This window comes from Stenella coeruleoalba (assembly GCF_951394435.1).
Source record: "Stenella coeruleoalba genome assembly, chromosome: 10".
In the NCBI taxonomy this organism is placed as follows: domain Eukaryota; kingdom Metazoa; phylum Chordata; class Mammalia; order Artiodactyla; family Delphinidae; genus Stenella; species Stenella coeruleoalba.
The window spans coordinates 97706299-97730999 of NC_137156.1; the positions used below are offsets into that span (position 1 = coordinate 97706299).

Sequence of the window (24701 nt, forward strand, 5' to 3'; positions counted from 1 at the left end):
TCATTGCGGTGGCTTCTCTTGTTGCGGAGCATGGTCCCTAGGTGCATGGACTCATGGTCCCTAGGTGGGCTCAGTAGTTGTGGCACACGGGCTTAGTTGCTCCGCGGCACGTGGGATCTTCCCGGACCAGGGCTCTAACCCGTGTGCCCTGCATTGGCAGGCGGATTCTTAACCACTGTGCCACCAGGGAAACCCTGAGGTGCCTTTTTATTTCGTAGAGAACCTGAGTGAGGGGAAGGTGGCAGAACTTAGTTTTCAGTGAGCCATGTTTTTTCTAGAACCTGGCTGGTTGGCCTGTGCCATCCTATGGGCACCTTGAAGAGGCACCCCAGCCTTCCACCTTCCATCAAAATAAGGAAAAAAATCTTGATCGTAAAAATAACATGTAGTCACTTCTTTGTTGTTTGAATTGGTTATGGTAAGGATGTAATAATTCTGTGATTTAACACAAAATGTTTAATAAAAATGAAAAAAAATCTTAAATCAGACCTTACAGAAAAATACACCATAGGAAGTATAAGTCCTCTTATTTTATCCCCTGTTCTCTTTCCATGATCACCAAACTCTTGGTCCAGGTTTTTATTTGAAGACCACTGTTTAACTTCAATTTCACATCTTCACTTGATAGTAGTTATTTTATTAGTAACTGGTTTGAGAATATATCTATGAAGGCTACTAAGAAATCAGCAGTGTTTTTAAAAGACTATATTTTTATTGGTGCCAGCAGCATCCAGATATGCTTAAAAAGGCACCACAGATGTATAGGAGTTGGTGAACTTACTCATTCTGAAACAATTATTTGTGTGCACATGCTGTGCAGTGACACGGGAGCGCTAGCACGACTGGGATGTAGAAGGAATGAACGCCCTCTTGGACTCGGCCTGGAAGCTCAGCCCTTGTAAGGAGGGCACTTGAGTGTCTTCCCTCCCTTCTCTTCTGTCACCCTGCATTACTCTGCATGGCGGGGGTAGCTTCCCACTCTTGAACTTTCCTGCCTCCTGTTCCTCTTGCAACCAGAAGCTCTGACTGGCCGCTGTGGAGTCTTTTGTTAAGAATCTACGGGTGGGGACTTCCCTGGTGGTCCCGTGGTTAAGACTCTGCACTTCCACTGCAGGGGGCACGGGTTCAAACCCTGGTCAGGGAACTAAGATCCTGCATGCCTTTCAGCACGGCCAAGAAATTTTAAAAGAAGAAAAGAAAAAAAGGATCAATGGGTGAAGCTATGAGAGTAGACCCTTATTTTAGGGGTCAGCTGATTTAACCTGATTTAATATGTGTGAGTTGCTTAAGCTCATTTCTAAATGTATTTTTTTCATCTTCTAGAAGCTCCCTTATTAAACCCAGTGCATTAACTACTGTGCTTCTCAAGGCCACAAATAGCTTCTCTTTTACTACCTTTGCTCCAGCATTCCCTCCCCTGTTGGCTTTTTGGACTGTTAGAGGTAGCTGGAACGTTGGGGAGGTATCAGAGGCTCATAGCCGTGTGAAATGTGAACCTGCATCTTATCCTGCACTCTGAAAGATGACAAGAATGGCCCCATGATTTCCTGAGGGTCCCCAGCACACGTATTGTCTTACTTTTGGAGTAAGATACTGAACCCCCTAGATATAATCAACGTTCAGTTTGCTATATATGTTTCTGTATTTTAAATACCATGTCTTCAGAGTAGCTTTTTTTTTTTAATCTTAAAGGTTTTGAAATCAGGATGACTTCCATTTTATTATCTATAATATAGCATTTTTTTCTTTTCTTGAAAAGCTTAGAATGTCCATGATCTAGAATTTAGGAATCTGAGCATTTATTAAATTTGGAATGAATATTCACACACACACAACCCTAGCATGGGGCACACAGTACTCACGCGGAAGCAGACTGACCTACCTCTCTTGCCCGTTTTTAGGTTTCAGAGCACCGTACAGGTGAGCAAGTTGCAGGACCTCGTCAACCGCAGCAAGACAGCCAGGTGCAGAGGACGTTTTGTCTGCCCAGTGATCCTGTTCAAGGGCAAGGTAAGACCACACCTTAGCCTCGCACTCCCTGAGACCCTCTCGTGGGGTACCTGGCTTAATGCAAAGTGTAGAGTCTCGTGTTCTTGGCTTTTGCCAGCCAAGTTTGGGTGATTACTGGGTGCCTGGTGCGGTGGGAAGCAGGCCAGAGAAACAGACCAATTCTGATACAACTTTTTTTGAAGGTGAGTCTAATTAGGAAAGGGACAGTCACAGCAGAGGACCCCACCCTGTGTCCTGGAGCCAGACTGCGTACGTTCTGATCCCGGCTCTGTTACTTCCTGCCTGTGCAAGGCCTCAGTTTCTTCCTCTATAAAAGGGGAAAAATAATCATGCCTACATCAAAAGTTTATGAATAGATTAGATCAGATGAGTAAGTACATTGTTGTTTGTTCATTCTTTCAGTCATATAATTTACCAAGTATTTATTGAATGTGTGTCATGTTCAGGCCTCAAGGTACATCAGCATACAAGGTACACAAAAATCCGCACCCTTATCAAGCTTATATTCTAGTGACTGTTGTTAATTTGGCTGCCCACTATGGTCTCATTTCACCTCTTTTTATAATCCTTTGGTGTATTTGATATTCCCATTTTGCAGATGAAACGAAGGCTCAGAGTGGTTAAATAACTTCCCCACGTTTACACAACTAGAGAGCTGGGGTTTAAACTTAACTGCAAAACGCACTCAAGTTACCACACTGCAGCTTAGGGCCACATGGTGTGGTGTCAGAGGAACCCACTTAAGACGGGCAGCAGTTGGGGACTTCCCTGGCGGTCCAGCGGTTAAGATCCTGTGCTTCCACTTCAGGGGGTGTGGGTTCGATTCCTGGTTGGGGAACTAAGATCCTGCATGCTGTGCAATGCGGTCAAAAATTAAAACAAAAAAACCCCAGATGGGCAGCAGTGTGGACTGACAGACATGGCCTCATTAAGTGAGCGGGACTAGGCAGCAAGCTTTGGAGGAAGGGTGGGAGGGTGTTCCAGGCAGGTGCCAGCGCTGGGGGAGCATGAAGCCAGGTGCGCAAAGTCCGAGAGACTCCCTGACGGGAGCGCAAGGTACGTGGTGGAGCCGAGGATGGAAGGGACTGAATGCAGGAGGCTGGTTGCTGGCCAAGGTGTTTAGGTTTGCTGGGAGAGCCGCTGTGATTTCTGAGCAGGGAAGTACAAGATGCAAATAGCATTTTGAGAAAGATTAATCCAGAAGGAACGGACTAACAGAGAGCCTGGAGCAGGGGAGGGAAGCAGGGGTGTAGGCTCTCTATTCTTGTTTTTGTTTTTTTTTTAATCTTTATTGAGTTTGTTACAGTATTGCTTCTGTTCTATGTTTTGGTTTTTTGGCCGCCAGGCATGTGGGATCTTAGGTTCCTTACCAGGGATCGAACCTGCACCTGCTGCACTGGAAGGTGAAGTCTCAACCACTGGACCGCCAGGGAAGTCCCTTAGGCTCTCTATTCTAGTTGTCCAATATGTACCTGAATGCGCTGTGGTCTTGGTGCCTGTCGGACTATAGTCTGGCTCCCAGCGCAGATGAGGACTGGGGCAGGGCAGTGGGGAGGAGAGACACAGGGCTTGTTTCCATCCCTTTGTGCCTTCCTTTCGTAAAATGGAAGAAGGGGGGATGTGAAAGGGGGGGGTAGGAAAGGAGACTTGACCACAGGCTTTCGTGGACAGGTCGATTTTAGGGAAAAGTATGTCTGGAAGTCAAGTTCCAGAAGTTGATCATCTTAAAGCTATTTATTCCCTCTTCCCCTTTGGAAAGTTCCGTGTTGCTGTAAGCTCTGGGAACTCCGGTTTAGATAACTGGACTATAACACACTGCTCTGTGGGGCATAGTGCTTGTTGCTAGAATGTACATAGGAAAACTCAAACCTGTGCTTCCCACAGTGTGTTCCACAGAATAGTAATTTAAGGATGTGCTTGTGCAAAGCATTCCCTGTCAAACAAGGGTGAGAGATAGCACGTTACTAGATTTGGCCTGACCCCCAAGCTCCAGATTCAAGAGGTACATCGGTAAGTGTGCACTGACATAGGAAAGGCTCTGAGAAGTCCTGAAGCAGAGGGACCTGTGTAGTGCAGTCAGGTCTGCTATTTCTCACTCGGCAGACCTTGAGGAAGGGACTTTCCGGAATGCATTTGGGAAAGTGCCACATTGACTGGTTTAGTCCAGTGAGATTGCAGCAGGCCTGGGAGAAAGAGCCCAAGGCAACTCACTTCAGAGGAAGGGCAAAGAGTTGGAGGGATTATCCTCTTTTTTTTTGGCCATGCCGTGCAGCTTGTGGGGTCTTAGTTCCCCAAGCAGGGATCAAACACCTTATATACGTTTTATTCCTATTGTGTTTGCAAGTCTGCTGTCTCCTCTCAGCGGTAATCCCTTTGAGGGCAGAGGCCTTGTCTTGCTGCTGTCCTCCCAGCGCCTAGCAAGTGCCCACCCAGCTTGTACGTGCGAGCTGGGAAGGTGGGAAGACACTGCTCTTTAAAGTGGTCGTGGGCTCTGCTGGGTTCTCGGGGGACAAGTGACTAAGACAGGCCTGTCCCTGTGGAGCTCAGTGAGTGGGGAAGGTTGACCTGTGAACTAGCAGCTGAGCGGGAGATGGCAAAGGGCAGGAGAGGGTCTTCTGTTGTGCGGTGGGGATCTCGTCCTCAGAGCCGTGGCTCCCAGCAGGCCCCAGCCAGTGCAGCGACAGCAGTGTTTGCTACCAGCGCATCCTGCCGGGCTGGGGAGGGGGACGTATGTTCAGAGTGCCCGCTTCCTGCTGCTCTCCAGATTCAGTCCAGTGTGGCTGGGGCAGCCAAGGAACTAAATGTCTGATTGTATTTCATTTCAATTAATTTCCATTTTATAGCTGAAGCAATGTAGATTTTTTTTGGTTAAACACAACTTTATTTTGGGGCAGGACTACGTTTCCCTTTAAATGCTGAAAATAAAGTATCCTAGTTGAGATGTGCTGCGAGTATAAAATACATACTGGATTCTGAAGACTTCGTCCAAAAAATGTAAAACATGAATAATTTTTAAAGTGATTATATGTTGACATAGTAATATTTTGGATATATTGGGTTAAATGAGATATATTATTAAAAATTTTTTACAACTAAGTTCAAGCATTTAAGGGTAAGCAGTTCTCCCATGCCGTTCTCTTCCCCAACATCTGTATCTGGGTTTTAGGCAGTTAAAAGCGGAACAGGTCATCTTTCTCTTTGTTTCCTCCCTTAAAGAGATGGGGAGCAGAGGGCAGCTGCTTTTATTCCGTGTGCTAAAGTTGGTTACTACATTAGCATATCCTATAGAGCCGTATTTCTCCTGCAGAGTTAGAGGCCACTCCTAATTAGGTAAGTGGAGAGCATTCAGAGTACATCCTGCTTTTTCAGTCAAGAGCGAAGCTTAAAGTACAGAAATGGCAGATTATGCTTTGGAGCCGTGAGGCCAGGGAGCAAGGTCAGGTGTTAGACTCTGCCTTGGGGTGCAGCTTCCCCCAGGTGCCGGCTCGGGACCTTCCTGCAGAGGTTGGTGCTTCACTTGGGGAGCTGGCCCTCTCTCCCATTCTCCTCCATCTGATGAGTCCTCTGTGCCAGGTGTATCTGCCTCTGTTACCAAAAAGACAGGGTCGAAAAGAGATGGGAGAACTGAGCAGAAAGAAGAATCTGAACCTTGAAAAGAACTCAGAGCTCAGCAGCTAAGGAAGGAAGGGGTGTGTGTCCGCTCTGAAAAGATTTAACAGAGTAATGCAAAGAAGACTGAGATTTGGCGCCGGCAGCTTGGATGATGGGGGAGGGTGGGCATGATAACATGTGCCAGTCAAACTCAAACCACGTACCCCCCATTGTCTTGCTTTCAGGAATCAGACCTCCCTTCTTACCATGAGAGTCTTGGGGCGTCCTCAGCCTGAGGATTGACATTTCCCTGCTGCAGTTCCTAATTACTGAGTTGGTCTCTTCAGAGTAGGGCCTCTTATCGGGGGCTGGAGATGGGTCCATGGATGGACTTGGAGATGTAGGTAAACTCTGGTGTGTACATTTTTATCCAGAGACAGTTTATCATTTTCATCAGATTTTCAAAATGCTTTTGGACCCAGAAAAAATGAAGCAGCCCCCGCAGAGTGCATCCTGCTCAGGCCAGCAGGAATCTCTGCCCGAGCCCTTCTTCATAGGCTTCCAGGACAACCCTCCCACGATTGCATTCTTGCCCCCGGCACTGGAAAATCACCCCACCCCGCCCGGGTTGTAGCAGGTTGCCTTTCTATCACCTGCCCCCTGCCCCAGGCTGCCACTGCCTCGGAAAGCCGGGTGATGCCCTGCCAGTTCCCACCACACCCCTTTCCTAGCAGCAAAACCGTTTCTTTCCCCCTGTCTTACAAGTGGAGAAGAAGACCCCTTGGGCAGTATTCTGCAGTTTTCCAGGGACCCTCCTTACACCACCAGGCTGCGTGACCCGTTCAGAAATGCCTTCCCCCTGCCTAGTGTAACCTCCCAGCCACCCTCACAGCCTCCCTCAGCCTGTAACTGGACCATGGGGTCACCAGATACCTCCTCTCATTCCTCCTGCATCTCATCAAACACAATTTATAAAGATTCAGCCTTAAAGTTAAATAATGAAGTTCATGCCCATTGCCTGGTTTCTAGAATTCTAGCTCTTGAAATGCTCCTTCAGTGATGAGGAAAGAGTAAAAGGATAGTTAAGCACAGTTAAAGCCACTACGCTTCCTTGATACAGAGGAGAGAGAAGATAAAATTTCTTTAAAAAAAAAAAAAAAACCTGAACATTTCTCCCTTAATTGGCCCTCCTGCTGCAAAGGTTGCCCTCCACTGTGCTAAGCAGTTCCAGTGACGGTCAGCTCGCAGGCTCCGGAGGGAGGTGGGCTCGATCAGGTCCCAGCTCAGCCCCCTCTGTGGGACCTTAGGCATCACTTCACCTCCCTGCGCCCATCCCTCGTCTTTTCATCTGTGAAGCAGCAACAGTGCCTGCCGCCTGCGACATCTCTCTCATGGGCTTGTGTAAATCCAGTGGGAAGGTGGTGTACTTGTTTCAGTCCTGTACTCATAAACACATGTGATAACCGCCAGATCTTACCCAAGTACATGCGTGACGACCACTGAATCTACCCATTACTGTTAGTGACACTCTGGTGCCTCTCGTTTGGGAGAGAGAACCTCTTGACAGAGGCTGCAGGTTAAATTCTAGGCATACTTCGGAGTGACTGCTGTGAAGACTTTGGGCAGTGCTCCTGCACCCATTTTCCTGGCCTGGAGGGTCCCCAGGGGTTCCCCCCACTGTGTGCACTTCAGAAAACCACCTGACTGTTGGTCAGAGGGTACAAACTTCCAGTTGTAAGATGAGTAAGTTCTGTGGATCTAATGTACAGCATGGTGATTATAGTTAATAATACTGTATTAGATACGTGAAAGTTGCAGAGAGATGATCTTAAATGTTTTCACCACAAAAAAAGAAGTGGTGATTATGTGACATGATGCAGGTGTTAGCTAACGCTACGATGGTAATGATTTTGCAATAAGTAAGCGTATCAGATCAGTGTGTTGTACACCTTAAACTTACACAATGTCATATGTCAATTATATCTCAAGAAAGCCTGGGAAAAACCGAACCAAAAAACTCCAGAAAACCACCTGACCCTGAAAATGCGGTTTCTCTCCCAGCATATTTGCAGGTCGGCAACGCTGGCTGGATGGGGGGAGCTGTATGGACGCACTGGCTACAACTATATTTTCTCAGGTGAGCGTTGAGCTGCACCGTCTTTGACTAAGAACAGGAAGCCAGTGGTGGAGAATAGCCACCTAGGGCTGCAGTGGTGTAGGTGGAGGGGCAGCAAGCTGGGGGATGGGCAAGGGCCCTCCTTTTGTCACCTGAGGAGATGCTGGGTGTGACGAACACTGCCAGGCATGTGGGGCTTCGGATGCTGAGAGAGGCAGGAGTGTGGTCCTTAGGGTGTAGCCGGGGGCAGACTGGTCAGGAAGCCCCTGGGTGGAGCCCCTGCCTTGGCCTCGGTGCTGACCGCAGGTTTCTCCCACAGGGGGTGCAGACGACGCCTGGGCAGATGCAGAGGATGTCACGGAGGAGGACTGTGCGCTTCGGTCAGTGCCAGGTGGTTATGGGTCTGGGCTTGGGTTGGGGGCAGGCGTCTGAGCGGTGGTGGCCATTTTCCTACTGACGGTCATGACCTCATCAGTGGTCCAGGTGAGTGGATTGGCTCCCTTCCTCCTGCTGCCAGGCCCACGCCCCTGCAACAGGGTTGTTGAAGTCCACCCTGTAGCTTCACCCGAAGCTGACTTTATGGACTACCTGAGCAGTCTGTGCTCGCCAGGACTGCAGAGCGAGTGCCCCAATCCTGGGGTTCCTGGCACCCCAGGCCCAAAACACAGGCCAGACATCTGTGTGTCTTCAAGCCCCACGGTTTCCAGGGTGTGACGTCTGGCCTACCAGGTGATGCACAGCACACCCGGCCCGAGGCACAGGGCAAGCAAGGACTGTGGTCCCCACGTGAGAGGTGTGGGCACTAGGAGCTCCACAGCTGTGTGATAGGTGCCATAAGGCGCTTGCTACAGAGGAATGTTTTAGGCTCCCTTAAAGGGAAGGAGGGGGCTGGCTCCCACTCTTCCTACCTCCTTTCCAAATATTTTTAGAAAACGGCAGTAATGGTTATTTTGGAAAAGCTCCTTTGCATGGTCTGTACCACATGGAAAGTCTTTAACTGGTGTCGGGTGTCTCTGGAATGCACACCAGCACCCTGGTCAGATCAGCCGCCCAAAATCATGGCTTGGTGCATGAAAAGGCATCTCGCTGTGCCCGGCTTCTGCCCGTTAGTACCAAGAGCAGTGGCTCTGGCTTGTGCTCAAGAATGTTTGGCTCTTCCCCCGGGATCAAACGACCTCTGCCCCAGCCAGGCCATCTTCCACAGTGCACACTGTTCTTGGTGAGGAGTCCGCTGGGGACAGCAAAGCAGTGGGCATTACAAAAAAAAATTAATGGTGACTTTATTCGTTCTGCTTTTGCCTTTATCTGTATGACTGATCAAAAGGCAGCCTGGAGATTAGGAAAATTTTATCTTTCTCCTTGCTTCAGCGGCCTTCTAAGCAGAGGGAATTCACTTGCTAATATTTCACAATCAGTTGATAACATAGCTCTAAAAAGTCCATCTCCCAGTGAAAGTTTCAATCTGTTACATTTTGAGCAAGTCATATGGCTAAAAACGGTCATAAATGGGGAAAGGGAGGGGGGTGGAGAGAGATAAACTCTAATGGAGGCTCAAAGACTCTATCAGCCACTAGCCTGCTGCTTTTTAGAGCTCAGAGATTATCTTGAGTCTTCTGGCTTCACGTCAAGCAGCGCCAAAAATCCCTTTTCCGCCCCAGGTGCAGATCGCTCCTCTTTGAAATGCGTCCCAGAGAGTGGGATAATCACTTAGAAAGTCACCTTCCCTGGGAGCGGTTGTCCTCTCTTGGCCCTCCCTCTGTCTTCTGGAGAAGAGAATCAGAAATTCTTCTGTAGAAACTAGACTTCCTTGAACGCGCCCCTCATGCCCCAGACTTTTGTGGATGAATGTGCAGTGCACCTTCTCCCTCTGGCTCTTTGTTTCAGAAGTTCCGACACGCATCTTTTTGATAAGGTCAGAGGGTATGACATCAAGCTGCTCCGGTACCTGTCAGTGAAATACATCTGTGACCTGATGGTGGAGAACAAGAAGGTGAAGTTTGGCATGAAGTGAGTGCAGGGCACCCCCTGCGAAGTGGGTGGAGGCCGTGTGCTCACAGGCTCGTGGGGTCGGAGATGGCACAGAGCAGTTACAAGGGCACACTGCGTGCCAGGCCTCGTGCATCCTCTCCCTGTATCCTCACACAGCCCTCCTTGCAAGGAGGTTCTAGTGTCTCCCTCTTGGAGGGGAGAAACTGAAGCCGGAGAGGTTAAGTCACTTTCTCTGGGGTGGTGCGGAGAGCACCAAGGGAGCCGTGGGTCTCTAACGTGTGCTCTGCTGCCGCTGCGCCATCTCTGGTAGATTAGAGTCTCTTTTAAAGTGGATCGAAAAAAATCAGTATTTACTCAATTTTTATGTCCTGTGTGGAACAAATCTTCTTACGGTAAGGCAAAATTAGAAACAAATGGAACCTGGGTTAGGGTGATGAAATTTGGGGAATTTTTCCAAAGTGTTGTTTATTTTTTATAATAGCCACTTTTAATTTTGCCAAGTATGTCTTAGAAAATAAGCCACACTGAGGCTGTTACAGCTCAGCAGTTTGCAGTCACCTGCACATCCCGCTGTCTGTCAGAGTAGTCCTGTGTCTCTCCGATGCTGTCTGGGAGTGTCCGCAGTGGATGCCGGAGAAGGTGGAGACGAGAGTCCGCCCCAGGGCCCCTTTTGGACAGTGTCTCTGTTATTTTGCTCTTTTCTCACTCCGCCCTGCGGGTCAGGGGGCGATGCTGCCTTTGGGGGAAGCTTGTTCCGCGGCTTAGGTCCCTTTGCGTTGCGGGTGCTGTGGGGTCCGGGGGAGTCGGCGCTCTCACCTGGTGACTTGGGGTAGAGGCGGCAGAGCAGTCGCATTTCTTAGTCGTTCTAAGTAAGCCCCCTGGAGGGCATCATTCCTAACTCTGAACAGTAGTTTCTATAGCAGGAGGATCATTTGAGCTGTGGTAATGCTTGTGGGGAATGGTGTGCGTGTGTTGTGATGCCGTAACACGTTGTATCCTGTCTTGTAGTGTCACCTCCTCCGAGAAGGTGGACAAAGCCCAGCGCTATGCCGACTTCACTCTCCTCTCCATCCCGTATCCAGGTAGGGGCTCTTTCCAGGGTCTGGTCAAGGGACAGGCTTCCCAGGACTGGGGCTCTTTGAGGCCCTCCTCAGGCCCTGGCCACTTAGGTGCACAGATGCCCCGGAGCTCTCGGACAGGATCTGCTGTCGCTCAGCATAGGGCAGTGCAGCTCCTGGTCCTTGGCTCTCACCTTAGGGTAGGACGCTGTCCTTGTGTGTGTGTAGGGGGGCTTTCCCCTGGGAGCGGCCCAGGAATGGAGTCCTGGCTCAGGTCCTCCCTACTGCGCTCTTGAGCGAGTTACTTCACCTCGCCCAGCCTCAGGTTTTCTCAGGTATCACTGGAAGTTGGTGAGGCTTAGCTCAGGGTCTTGTTGTGCGGATTAGGTGAGGTCAGGTTTATCGGCGTGCTCTGGGCAGCTAATGTGCTGTTTCGGTGTGAAATGACATCGTTAGTCCTCCGTGTCAGCAACCATCTATGCTGCGCTGGCTGTTGCCGTGGTGAGGATGTAAGTGCTCTGTCCCCAGTTGCACGTGGTTGGTGGCCTCACCGTGTCACAGAGCACCGTGGTGAGCACACAGCTGGCTGCATTTGTCTCTGGCACAGACTGTATGCGACCTGTGGCCAGGGCAGTGTTCTCTGCACTGGATACTGAAGCTGCGTTAGTCCAGTTTGTAGCGTTTAAGCTTTCTTTCTGGCAACACCTGCTCGTTCAAGGAGGTATTAGAGCCCTAACATCAGCACCAAACTTTGTCAACAGACAGTAGAAAGTGGACTCTTTCTCCTTGAAACCTCTCTCCTGCTCCTCAGCAGTAGCACCTGCCTTCAGTCCTGTGCTGGATCTTGTCTCCTCATCTTGGAGCCATGTGGCCAATAGAGAGCAGGCTGGTGACCCCAGGTTGCAGTAGAGACACAAGGCCTTCTCATTAGAACCTCAAGTTCATCCAGTGCCTCGTGGGCAGAGGGTATATCCTCATCAGTGTGAGCTGGTGGTATCCAAACCACGACCCCTGTGGCCTGGCTGTCTTACCTCCTTCAGGGTCTCTCCTCACTCTTCTCTGCTAGCTTGGCATTTGGTGGCATGTAGGGCTGGGCGTGCATTCCAGTCCCAGCACTGTGTCCTTGAACAAGTCCCTTAACCCTTCTGAGCATCAGTTTCATCCTGCATAAAATGTGGTTAATGATGCTTACTCTGGGCGAAGTGCCAGACCTGTCCCTGACAGGTGCCAACACCAGGCCGAGTGACGAGTGCCTGGGAGGAGAGGCTCGCTTTCGGCAGATGCAGAACCATGATGATGATGCCGTGGGCTCGGCAGCGTCAGAGATGTGTCAAGACAGGGATGTCCCCGCTGGGGGTCTGCACTGGAGCTTTCCTCAGGTAGCTCTAAAGCTGGCTTTCGGACTAGGCTCCTGACTCTCAGGAGATGCTCTGGGGGTCCCCAGACTGAAGTACTCTCTGCCGAATGCACGGGAGAGGGCGGAGTTGGCTGAGGAGCCACGCGTCAGCTTTCTTTATTTGTGTTCAGCTTCTCAGTAACACTTGGCTTAGAAAAAAATGTTTTGTGGGACTTCTCTGGCAGTCCAGTGGTTCAGACTCCGTGCTTCCACTGAAGGGGCATGGGTTCGATCCCTGGTTGGGGAAATAAGGATCCCGCATGCCGCATGGCAGCAGCCAAAAAAAAAAAAACCACCACACTTTAAAACAAAGAAAAGAAAAGAAAAAAATCGTTTTGCTCCAGAACAGTAGCACAATATCCTTTCTGCTGTCGTTGGGCAGCTTGTCAAAAGACTCCTGAAATATTAACTAACACCTTTTGACCCAGTTATTCATTAGGCCATAATCCAGCCAGCTTGGGCCTGAAGATGTTCATCATGTCTGATTATACCAGCCAAACATGGGAAATGTTTTCCTCAATCAGAATAATGATGATGTAACTGATGGTACAGCCATCCATAGTAGAACGAGATATTACATAGTCATAGAAAAATGCTTAAGGTGCTAATAAGCAAGATAGAAAATTAAATACTACAATCTCAACTATGTAAGAGAAAAAGTGCTTACACAAAATGGTAAGAAAAGAAAACGCCAGAATGGTAAGATGATACCATCTCTCTGTGAATTTTTTTCCCCCATTCTTCCCAGAATATCGTGTACTGCATCTGATAGTTGTGTATGGTGTTGAGGGGAGATTAAGAGGCATCAGTAAAAACCCAGAAGCCTAGGTGGCAGGAGATGCTGCTGCACACCCAGATGAGGGGACAGGAGAAGCACTTAACTTGCTTACCTAATTACCTTGCTTCCTCTGCTCATGTTCTTAAATTTCTTTACATGCCTACATTATTATACTTCATAACAAAATTGATGTTATCCAGACCAAGTCCTGAAATGCACTCTGCTGCCATTTCAGGGGTCTCTGTTGAGCCCTCTGATGACTTTGAAGCCCAGACAGGAACTGCGGTGGTATCAGTTCTCTGTCAGACTAACTTAGGCTTAGACTAGCCCTTGAAAACGGGAAGTGTTCTGGGAGCACTTCCTTCAGGGCACCAAGATAGACGGGGCCAGAAACTCCCCAGCATGAGTCTAATTTGTTTCCCTCTTGAGCGAGCGTCCATTCTCACTTCACTTTTGGTCCTGTCTGTTTGCCTCTCAACAGGCTCAGAAGCCTGTTCAGATAATGAATGTCAAGGCATTGCCCTGGGTACCGAGGCTGCTTTAATTCTCTCCGTTTCTCACAGTTGCTTCTGCATTATATGCTGGTCAGAGCTCGGCCTGGAGCCTGCAGTGTTGATTCAAGCGCTCAAGTTTGAGAAAACAGAGCACTTTACGGGAGTTCTGAGGAATGATTGGTGTCCCTCCTACTCCCAGGCTCATAAGCTCAGGGCCTCTGTCTGATATTTATATTTCTTCTTTCTCCCAGTGAGGCACCCAAGAATCCGCTGAAGTGTTAGAGCTGAGGATTGATTCCTGACTTCCCCATCCACAGTGAGGCCTGGGGGATTCGAGTGCAGGAGTGTGTGGGGTGGTGAGAGCCAGGTCTGCAGAACACACAGGCTAAGTCTCCAGACCTTCCTCCATGAAAGAACCTTTCCTTTCTTCCCTGGTGTGGCCCCAGACAGGAGCATGTCCCAAGAGGAGCTGGAGAGTTCTGTGTGGATGTTTATGGCCTGTGGCTACTTTGACAGAATTCAGGCAACTGTTTTGTTGCCTTTGGGGACCTTACCAGACTTGGACCTGTGGCCAGAGCCTTGTGCCCTCTGGAGTTTGTGTTGGTCCTGGTGGAGGAACTGAGAGGAGTGCAGGCCTCGTTCTCCCCAGGCTGAGCTGCAGGGTTGCACTGGGGCTCTCACTGCAGCGGTGGCATGAGGATGGCAGCAGTATGCTGTCACCTGAGTGCCCCTTGTCGCAGTGCTGTGCCAGCTGTTTTATACGTATTGTTTCATTTCATCCTTAATCACTTTACAAATGAGAAAATCAAGGCTTAGAGAAATTAACTTGTTCACAGTCACAGGGCTACATGAAAGGCTGAGGTTTGAAGCTGGGAACATTGCCAAGGCCCTTTTCTCTCCACTCCTCTCTCTGTTCCTGAGGTCTTACCCTGGTGGTATTTCTTATAGTTTTTCTGGTGAATGATACAGAAAGCACATCTTGGCAAGGTTTGTTGGAGAAGGACGTGTCTCTTTAGCGCCTGTCCCATTTCAGGCACTGTCCATGGTCCTTTCTCTCATGTTACGATGTTCGGTCCTCACTGAAAGCCTGCGAGGTTGGTACAGGCAGACCTCATTTTATTGCTCTTCGCTTTGTTACTCTTCACGTATTGCATTTTTTACAAATTGAGCATTTGTGGCAACCCTGTGTCAAGTCTATTGGAGACATTTTCCCAGTATTTGTTCACCTCGTGTCTCTGTCACATTTTGATAGTTCTCACAATACCTCAGACTTTTCCATTATCACTCCATTTTTTATGCTGACCTGTGATCAGTGATCTTCGATGTTACTACTCCACCTCACTGTAGGCTCAGATTATGGTCACCATTTTTTAGCAATAAAGTGTTTGTTGTTTTTTTTTTTTTGGCCGTGCTGTGTGGCTTGTAGGATCTTAATTCCCTGACCAGGGATTGAACTGGGGCCCACAGCAGTGTACCAAGTCCTAACCACTGGACCGCCAAGGAATTCCCTGAAGTATTTTTTATTTAAGGTATTTTTAAAATTTAAGATATATATATTTTTTAGACATAGTGCTATCACACACTCAATAAACTATAATACAGTGTAAACATAACTTTAATATGCACTGAGAAACCAAAAAATTCGTGTGGCTTGCTTTATTGTGGTGGTCTGGAATTGAACCCTCAGTATCTCTGAAGTGTGTCTGTAACAGGAGGGAGGGTGATCCTCCGTAACTAGGTAAGTTGCTGAGAAGGTGCTGCCAGGGTTCAAACTGTAAACCGCGCTGTTGTTCTCTGGCTGTTGGCACTTCAGGGACTTGTAGGGCAGAGGGACCTGAAATGAGAGAAAAGTGACCAACAACCAGTGAGCACAGAGGGAGAGAGACACAGAGGTGTGCAGGCAGGGGCTGCCTCATCGGGAAGGTCTCTGGCTAGAAACCCAAGGAGCATTGGAGGCTCCCGCTCGCCTGGTCCAGCCTCCACTCATGTCATCTGGGGCCCACTTTGGAGTGTGTGCGCTGGTGGCCGCCCCGGTCCTCCAGCACCCAGGGGCATCTCAGGACACTGGGCCAGGAAGGGTGGTGTCACGACTCTGCCCTTCTTTTCCAGGCTGTGAATTTTTCAAGGAATATAAGGATCGGGATTACATGGCTGAAGGGCTCATTTTTAACTGGAAGCAGGTATGAGCAATAACATTCATCAGCTTGGGTCTTCTGTTTGTGAAGGGAAACCAGCCAGTAATCTTCTTGGGGAAAACAGCTACCCTTCTCCTTTCTTTGCTCTTCCCTGAATGAGTCTCATTATTTTTCCCTCTGTCCTCCTTGTATGTACATGTTTAAACTCTCATCATATATACTTTTCTCTCCCCCTTTAATTTCTCCTTTTCTTTAAAAGAGTTTTCAGGGAAAAGGTAGGAAAAGTCCTTCATTTTTGCTCCGCTCTCTGTGTGAAGAGCTCCTCCTCAGCGGGTGGGAGCAGCCCAGGAGCTGCCGGAGGCTGAATACGCTGACCACCTCTGTGTCAGCCGTAAACACTCAAACGCCAACTGAAAAGCTCCACTTGGCAGCAGTATCTGGTCCCTTTGATTTTTAAGCCGTCACTCCCAGGGTGGCACAGGCATCTGGCCCTGAGAAGGCGAGCACTGTGGGGGGACAGCCTGCCTGCCTGTGGTAGCCACAGCTTCAGGGCCTCAACCTGCCTGGTCATCCTGGCTTCTCCTGGTGGACAGCCTGCATCTCACAGTGTCTTTCTGTCCCCAGGACTACGTTGATGCCCCTCTGAGCATCCCCGACTTCCTGACTTGCTCTCTGAACATTGACTGGAGCCAGTATCAGGTGAGGGGACCCCTGGTGCCTGCCCCACAAGTCCCTCAGGCAGACACCTGAAGGCCTGGCTTGTGACCTCTGACCTCCTGGGAAAGGAGGAGCTGCTTACCTGTTGAACTCTCTCTCCTGATTTCTTGGCCCAGAAAATCAAAGCTTTCTGAACATGACTCACTGAAAGATTTGCATCCACCAGGGAGTTCTGTTTCCAGAGGAGGACCTCATGGAGTTTGCTTTTCCAGCTCTGGGATTTAGTGACGTTTTTCATTTCACCTTTTAAATGCGTGTTCCATCAGAGAAAGTGCAGAGCTGCCTGACCTGATTTGGTTATAGAAACCTTAAAATTATTTCCACTGTGCTTCTCTCCTCTTTGTCATCGTCTGCCATGGAAGGGTCCCCAGTCTTTTTTTTTTTTTTAGTTTATTTATTTTTGGCTGCATTAGGTCTTCGTTGCTGTGCGCAGGCTTTCTCTAGTTGCAGCGAGCGGGGGTACTCTTTGTTGCGGTGCGCAGGCTTCTCATTGCAGTGGCTTCTCTTGTTGTGGAGCACGGGCTCTAGGCGCATGGGCTTCAGTAGTTGTGACACACAGGCTTGGTAGTTGTGGCGCACAGGCTCTAGAGCGCCGGCTCAGTAGTTGTGGCACACAGGCTTTTTTGCTCCGCGGCATGTGGGATCTTCCCGGACCAGGGCTCGAACCCGTGTCCCCTGCATTGGCAGGTGGATTCTTAACTACTGTACCACCAAGGAAGTCCAAAGGGTCCCCAGTCTTACTGGATGGATCCATCTCTCTACCGCGTTTAGCCCACTGTACAAGCCCACAGGCCATTAGCAGTGTCCTTGCCACTTGCTTCAGCCAGGACAAGTAGCCTCATTGTTCCCACTGCCTTCCCCATGTCTGTTCCCTCTGCCTGGCTGGCCCTCCCAGCCTCCTCTTGTCTGGCTGACACACTGCCTTCAGGATTTGGCTCGAGGGTCCACTCCAAGAAGAATTCCCTGATGTGCCTCCTCTCCCCCATCCCTAGAGAGGTTGTATGCTTGCATCTACATTCCTCTTAATCCGGGCTCTGGGCCCGGCCTGGCCTGGCCTCTCTCAGTGATCCACACCTACTTCCTTTTCCAAGTGTCCCGTCATGCAAGCACCTCAAACTCAAGCTGCCCAGAATGGAATTGGCCACAACCCACAGCACCCCCGAGCCCTCCACCATTTACCCAGATGCTCAGACTCGAAAAATGGGGGCTCTTCTCCCCAACACCCATGGCTGGTCCCATCAGTTCTGTAAGTCTCTGCCCCAGGGAAACTCCCCAGTCCTTCTTGCCTCCATCCCTTAGGTCACTGGCCTAATGCAGGCTACCATCGTCTCATGGCTGAGCGTGGGTCCACGTTGAAGGGGCAACCGACTGGAAATAGTGAATAGGGCCTGGCAGAGCACGATACTCAGATGATGGGGCAGGGTCGTCACTGTCACTCCTTCCTTCACAGCTGCCACTGACTTTCCTTTTTCCCTCAGGATAAGTCCAAGGACCCTTATGTGGTCCACCCAGCTCCACGTGGTCCAGGCTTGTTCTTGTGACTCACTGGCTGTCCACTCCCTCCCCTCCAGCTACCCTGACCGCCTCTCCACCCCTTAGGGAAGATGCTCTCCAGGTTTGCACATGCTCTTCTCTCTGCCACAAACACTCGTGTGCTTTCCCTCCCCTTTTCTCACATGCATGTCACCATCTCCAAGGAGCCTTCCCTAAGGGTCCCCATGGATCAGGCTAGGCTCACCTCCCCAATTACATGGTCCTGCAGCATCTTAGAGGGCTCCTTTTAATTAGCACACCTGCAGCAATTCACTTTGCCTTCCCTTCCCTCCAGCCTCAGGGCTGGAGTCATTGTGTTCACTGCTGTGTCCCAGGGCCAGGCCCACAGTCACGTTCACACCACTGTTTCCCATTGCACGAGCAGTAGTGCATGTGTGGGTGTTGCTGACCTCTGTGTAGCCAGATGGAATTCCATAAAGCTCTGCTCTTTCATTCTGTGCCCGAAGACCCCTTCCAGTGGCTGCTGCTCCTCAACCTGGCCCCTGACTATGACTAGTCAGTGAAAGAACATTCTAGAGGTACCTCCTAGTCCCTAAGCACGAAGCCTTACAGATGCAGACGTGCCAAAATGGCCTCCGCCCTCACTGGGCTCAGTCTAGGAAAATTCCGAGGCAACAGCGTAACCATCACCTGTGTAGTAGGGGTATTGACCAGTGGCCACAGAAGAAGACTCTGTAGAGAAGATAATGGGGCTGGGCCTTTAAAGGATGAGTAGGAGTTTGCCAGCCAGGGAAAGAGGCATGCACCAGGCATGGAAACGTAAGGCCGATATGTGGTACTCACCTCTGTATCTGGAGGCTTTGTCACGGCACACATAGATTGAGAGTCAGAGGTGAGCCTAGATTTTCATGCATTTCCCAGGTCCTCTTCTGTTTCTCACTCTGGTATCTGAGGAGGTGTTCCTACAGCGTGGTGTGTGACCACAGGCCTGGGTCCAGACCCCAGCTCAGCTTAGCTGTGTGACCTTGGGCCTCTGCCGACCCAGCGCTCCCCAGGCTGTGGTTCCTGCCCCAGCCCTGGGCACGGTGGCCAGCGGAGTCTGCCGCCGCTCCTTGGTCATTTATGTCCCCTTCAAACAGCTGCCGTTGTGGGAGCTGCCCTGCGGGCTCGTCCTTGGTCACCTCCTGCCCTTTCCCGACCGCTGCAGTCCTCCCCCAGCCAGCCTGACCTCCCTGCACACCTGCTGCATAGCTCCCACCTCTCCTGCTTTTCCTCACCCGCTGGAATCACAGCGCGGAGGAAATCTCTTGGCAATGGTGTGTCTGACACGTTGAACCAGATGAGCAGAGAGACCCCCGAGCCACCACGGGTAGTAATAAGTTTATCAGCACGGCACTGCAGCGGCTTTCTCTGCAGCTCCTGCAAGTGGGTCAGGACTCTCCAGGGTCCATGGGAAGGTCAGGTAAATGAGCCTGGTTTAAGTTCCTGGGAAAACCATTCCAATTACAGGTGCTGTGTTCACCCTCCCCAGGGCAGCGCTCTCGCTAGCTGGCATTCACCGCCTTCTCTGCACAGCCCCAGACACTGAGAAGCAGTCATGTTAAGAGACTGTCCCCAGCTAGGGGGAGGGGGCCACAGAACTGGGTCAGGCCCCTCCGTGGGCTTCCGGATTCCAAAATGGACTGTTTCTCAGAGGGTCTAGTCTGGACCTTTAGCTTGGGCTAGAACAGAGGTTCCGATCTCTATGGCTTTTGCTTGTTTTTGCTCTCCCACCTCGTGGGCCTCCTGTTTTAAAAGATTTTTGTTTACCAAACAGACTGCATTTGTTACTCATTAAAAGACTATGCAGTGAGTAGCAATAAAAAACGTGTGAAACCTGATTGATGAGAAGGTTGATGGTTACCTTGGTTTCTGTGATGTGATGGCAGATAAAGAAATGGCTCTTTCCATTTGGTGACAATGGCCACGGGCTCAGGGCTCTTTGTCGGCTTCTGTTAATTCCCTAGACAGCCGTGCCTGGAGCCCAGGGCTCAGAGGAGCTAGTGTCCGGCTGCTGCTTGTGGCTGTGGGGCTGTGGGTTGCCCAGGCTCCTGCACGGCTTCCCCTCCCTCACCCGCACGTTGGGTCAGAGCACACTGAGGGAGGGGCCCGTGGGGGAGGGTGCAGGGATGTGTGAAAAGTGAAGTTTCAGATAGTCTGGGATTTGGGACCTGTGGCCTGTGACCATGAGCCTGGGGTACTTGTTTCCCCAGAATAACTCATAGCATTTTATTTTAAAAATACTTTAAATTTCCATTCTGAGTTAAACACCTATTCATAGAATCCTTTTATTTTTCTTCTCCAACAGAGTTGGGATCTGGTGCAACAAACACAAAACTACCTGAAACTGCTGCTTTCCATAATTAACAGTGACGGTGAGTCTGCCTCTGCTTGCCTCAAGCCATAGGATCTTCTGGGTGTTCCCAGGTCTTGACATCGCAAACGTGTGTTTATTGGGGCCTTTTGCTCTATGGGAGAAGGATTTGGGGATTCCCTTGTCATTGGCAGATTTATTCCATGCCCAAAATTATGAACTTGTTACCATCTGAACCACATTCAGCTGGCCTTTGAGCTTTGAGCATCAGCCTTTTGTGTGGGGCTGCAGTGGCCTCTTTTGGTTCAGAAAGGTGAGAGAAAGTCAGTCCTGGCCTCTTCTTGGGCACACACAAGAGCCCCTGGAGGGCCTGTTCTCCAGAGGGTACTCCAGCCAGTTTGACTGTTTTGATCGGATGAGCCCATTATGCTCAGTGTCCTAGGGCGGTCTGACTCTGGTTCCTCCATATCAGTCAGGACCTGTGTGGGGTTGCACTTGCTTGAACAAATGGAAATGTATTCGTTTATTTAACCAAGAAGGCCCAAGAGCAGAGCCAGGTGCCAAATACCACAAAGCATCTCTCCTTGTCTCATACCCACTGTTTAGTTAGCTTCATGGCTGGCAATCGTTCCAGACTTGTTTCCTGCCATCTTAACCCCTCCAGAAGAGGGAGACGGCCTCTGTCCCAGAGCTCCCGCTCATTGCCTCAGTTTGGATCCAGTGCCCATCCTTGAACCGGTCACTGTGGCCAGGTTGGCAGAAACATCACATGCCTGCCTCTGGAGCTAGGCCGTGGTTCTGGGGTGGCCTGGCTCTCACCCCAGGCCAGGGCGGTGGCACATCCCCTTTTCATCAGCCCGTGTTTGCTTCTCTCCTGGGCCTCCCGTTCCACGTTCCTGTGTAGATGACAGCGGACTGCTAGTACACTGTATCTCAGGCTGGGACCGGACGCCCCTCTTCATCTCTCTCCTGCGCCTTTCCTTGTGGGCTGTGAGTATGGACGGGCTGGGCCGTGGGGTTAGGGAGCATTCAGAGGCCCTTTGTGAGTGCTGGAACTGTTTCCAGAAAGCAGAGAGGCTTCGGAGCGAGGGACCTCACGTGTCCAGAGCAGGTGTCGTGTTTAACCCCGCTCCGGGGGCTGTCAGGCAGCCTGGCTGTCACGGGGGCGGTGGTTGTGACTCAGCCCCCGAGGCCAGGAGGGAGCCGTCGTGGGGAGGCTTCTTTCTGATCTGGGCCCGTCTCTTCCAGGACGGGCTCATCCACGCATCCCTGAAGCCCGCTGAGATCCTCTACCTAACGGTGGCCTACGACTGGTTCCTCTTCGGGTGAGCCTTCGGGAACTGTCGGGCTGTGGGGTGCTCCAGTGCTTGGGAACCGCCTTTTTGTGTGCGTGGGTGTGGTGGCCCCTGTGACAGGGTTGAAGGCGAAGACGGTCCCACCCCCTTGGGAAGAGAGAAGGTGTGGTCGGGCCCACCTGAGGCTGGGGTGCCAAAGCCATGGGCTGTCCCTGTGGCTCTAGTCCCCCTTCATCCTCTTGTCTGGGAGGTGCTCGCTTTGACCTCCTCGCCTTCTTGTTTCAGGCACATGTTGGTAGATCGACTCAGCAAAGGAGAGGAGGTGGGTACTGCTCACGGTCTGCGGGCACACGTCAGGGCTCCGCGAGCTCGGGCTCTTTTACCCCCAAGAGGGACAGGGTGATGGTCTGTTTGGTGTCCACACTTTGGGGGCGGTTCCTTGCCTGGTGAGTGCTGGGATCAGGCAGAGTGGCAGGAAAAGCACCGGCACAGCAGCCCCGTTCTGAGCCTCAGTCCCCCTCTCTCGCGGAGAGAACACTTACCTGTGACCTTCGTGTGTCAGTCCTCTTCCCCCCGTTCTGTGCCGGCCTTCTTATGAGTGACCTTGTTTTCTGCACTCAGCTCTGGAACCAGTTTACAAGTGCTTTCCTGTGCCCCTCACCCTCACAGCTAAAGCCAGAAGCTCCTCCCTGTCCTCCCTTGTCTCATCACACCCACTCAGCAGCTTTTAAGCCCCAGGGCCTTCCGTGCAAGCAGGGTCCTGCCAGCTCCTCACCCCCCGACCAATCCCGGCCAGCAGGCTCCCTTTCTGTCCGCGCGCTGTCCCTCCTTCCTCCTCTCTGCCCTGTCCACGCCTTATCCTTAGCTACCTTTTTTAGTCTTTGGCTCTTCGGTACTCTTGTTTTCAGCCTGTTTTCCCTGCACACAGACCTGGAGTCGGACCTGAGTGTGAACCCCAGTTGTGCCACTTACTACCTGGGTGACCTTGGGTAATGTGATTAACCTTGAGTCTCCCGGTGTCGATTCTGCTGCCTCACAAAGAGAATGAGTCCAGATGCCCAGCGTGGGAGCTGCACGCAGTGTTGGCTCCCCCCCCATTTTCCTGAGGCATCTTTCTCACCCTCCTGAGGCTGCCTCTTTTCTGGGCATCTTATCTTGTGCATTCTTCTTTTGTTCCTCCCTCTCAGCTGCTCCTCTCCCCTTCTAAATCTCTTCGTTTGAGCACTTATTGCATCCGCCAGGACTGCAGAGCCCATAAGCCTGTTCCTCAGAGGCCTCCATGAGCTCTGTCAGAGGTGGTGACTTTGGCACTGAAATCCGCACGTAAAGCCCCTTTGCAGCCTCTCATTTTGAGATTTGCTGGAGCTGACGCTCCAGTACCTGCTGACCCCCATGCTGTCTCGCCGTCCCCAGAGCAGGCCAGATTCCACCTTCAGAGACTGGGCAGGGGATGCGGCTGAGCCCAGTGGATTCTGGACTCAAACCCTGGCCACGTCTCAACATAAACAAGAGGGTCTTCTCAGCTGGGAGGGTTGGCAGGATGTGGGCTTTTCTCTTAGCCCTCCCTTCCTCCCCGCACACGCTCAAAACTCTGATACTTTAAAAACATGCAAAAAGCTGGGGCCTGTTAAACAGCTCCGTATCCCTCCTTTGCCTTTGAGGCTCTCAGAACACATTAGCATATTAAAGACTAAAAAATCTGTGGTGAAGACACCTATTTAATTTTATGTAACAGGGACTTCCCTGGCTGTCCAGTGGTTAGGACTCTGTGCTCAGGACTCCGTGCTTTCACTGCCAAGGGCCCAGGTTCAATCCCTGGTCAGGGAAGTAAAATCCCACAAGCTGTGCGGGGGCGGCCCACCAAAAAAGTTATGTAACAAAGTTTTCATACTGGCCTGACCTAGGCACCCTCCCTCCTTTTTTATTTTTTGAGGAGATCTTACGGGGCTCTGGGATACCCTGTGGGTGTTTTTCCAAGTGAGGGGTTGATGGACCACACCTTGCAGAATCAGCTGCAGAGACTGCATTGTGTGCACTTCACAGAGGCCCGTTGGACCAGGGCACTGGCTGGGAGGGAGAAGAGAGAACTTGCTCACGGAGCTGGGGATGCGGAGGCAGGGTCAGAGCTCAGGAGCCTCCTCCGGCTTTGCCTGCCTCAGACTTCGTCCTGCCCCTTACCGTTTCTGAACAGTGCAGGCCGCGGGCCAGGCAGTGGCTGCCCCTCAGCCCTGGTTCTCCTGAACCACTGTTTCCCGGTATTTCTTCTACAAAATCTGATCTCTTGCCCTTGCATTGTGTTCCTGCTGTGTCCATTAATCTTCTTGCCCCGAAATTCTCTCCCAGCTGTCCTTCCCTGTTAGCCTCTCTCCCTGGGGTTCTTAGGAGAGGCTGAGAGGGAGAAGAAGCTGTTCTCTTCCTCCTTTTCAGTAGCTTGAGAACATGTGTGTTCAGTTTGAAGATGGTTTGAAACATCACTGGCTTACCCTCTTGCGTTCTCAGGAAGGAAACGCCCTTCCTTCCTTGCCCCAGCCCAGGCACACCTGCCCGACCTCCTAAGCCTTCTCTACCGCCCGTACTGTTTCTACACCAGAATATCCAGCAGGGTCCCCAAAGCAGGGCTGCTGTCCATCAGGGGTTGACCAGGGTCACTGGTTGCCCTCTCCTGGGAGTTCTGCCACCTAGATTCTTCTCCCTGGAGACTGCTATCTTCTCATGTGTGCTGCTTTTTGGTCTCTCAGATTTTCTTCTTCTGCTTCAATTTTTTGAAGCATATCATCTCTGAGGAGTTCTCTGCTCTGAAGATACAGAGGTAAGGAGAGACCTGCTCTCACTGGGAGCAAGGTGCTCTGGGAAGGGCCGCGCTAGGGCGGTGGGGGTCTTGCTCGCTGCCTTATCCCTGCCCTGCTTCCCTGCATGCTTGGCAGGCTGGCTTCCTGTCCCTGCCTTCCCTCTGAGGGCAGGTAGGGGTACCTGGGGAGGGCCAGCAGCTGAAGAGGCTCATCTTGTGACCAGGAGAGCAGGGCTCGTTGATGCAGGGAAAAGCCAGCCCAAGGATAGGGGGACTCCCAGCTCCCCATGCCACCGCCATGGCAGAAGCTTCTCCTGCCTGAGCTGATGGCTTCCTTCCCTGTGCTGCTGCAGAGGGGTGTCTGCACAGCCCACCGCCACAGAGCAGAGTCTGCTTCCAGCCTGGCAAACACAGGGGTCTTGCTTGGTAATTGCTTTAGGACCCCTGTGAGAGTAGGTGTCTTTGCTTGCTTTCCAAGTCCAAGCTT

General features: G+C 51.0%; 1 protein-coding gene across 8 annotated transcripts in view; it reads left to right on the plus strand.

Moving 5' to 3' along the window:
- Positions 1–24701, plus strand: part of MTMR14 (myotubularin related protein 14) — a 43888-nt gene that overhangs the window by 5770 nt on the left and 13417 nt on the right. For 3 of the 8 annotated variants that reach the window (XM_079933851.1, XM_079933847.1, XM_079933854.1), the window contains exons 3-14: positions 1902–2010; positions 7663–7738; positions 8037–8097; positions 9602–9724; positions 10715–10788; positions 15542–15612; positions 16192–16266; positions 20126–20192; positions 20988–21121; positions 21380–21456; positions 21712–21748; positions 24165–24235. In XM_079933851.1, coding sequence (XP_079789977.1) covers positions 1902–2010; positions 7663–7738; positions 8037–8097; positions 9602–9724; positions 10715–10788; positions 15542–15612; positions 16192–16266; positions 20126–20192; positions 20988–21121; positions 21380–21456; positions 21712–21748; positions 24165–24235 — 975 coding nt within the window. The remainder of the gene's footprint in view (positions 1–1901; positions 2011–7662; positions 7739–8036; positions 8098–9601; positions 9725–10714; positions 10789–15541; positions 15613–16191; positions 16267–20125; positions 20193–20987; positions 21122–21379; positions 21457–21711; positions 21749–24164; positions 24236–24701) is intronic. The other 5 variants (XM_079933853.1, XM_079933850.1, XM_079933852.1 and 2 more) reach the window with 3 other exon arrangements.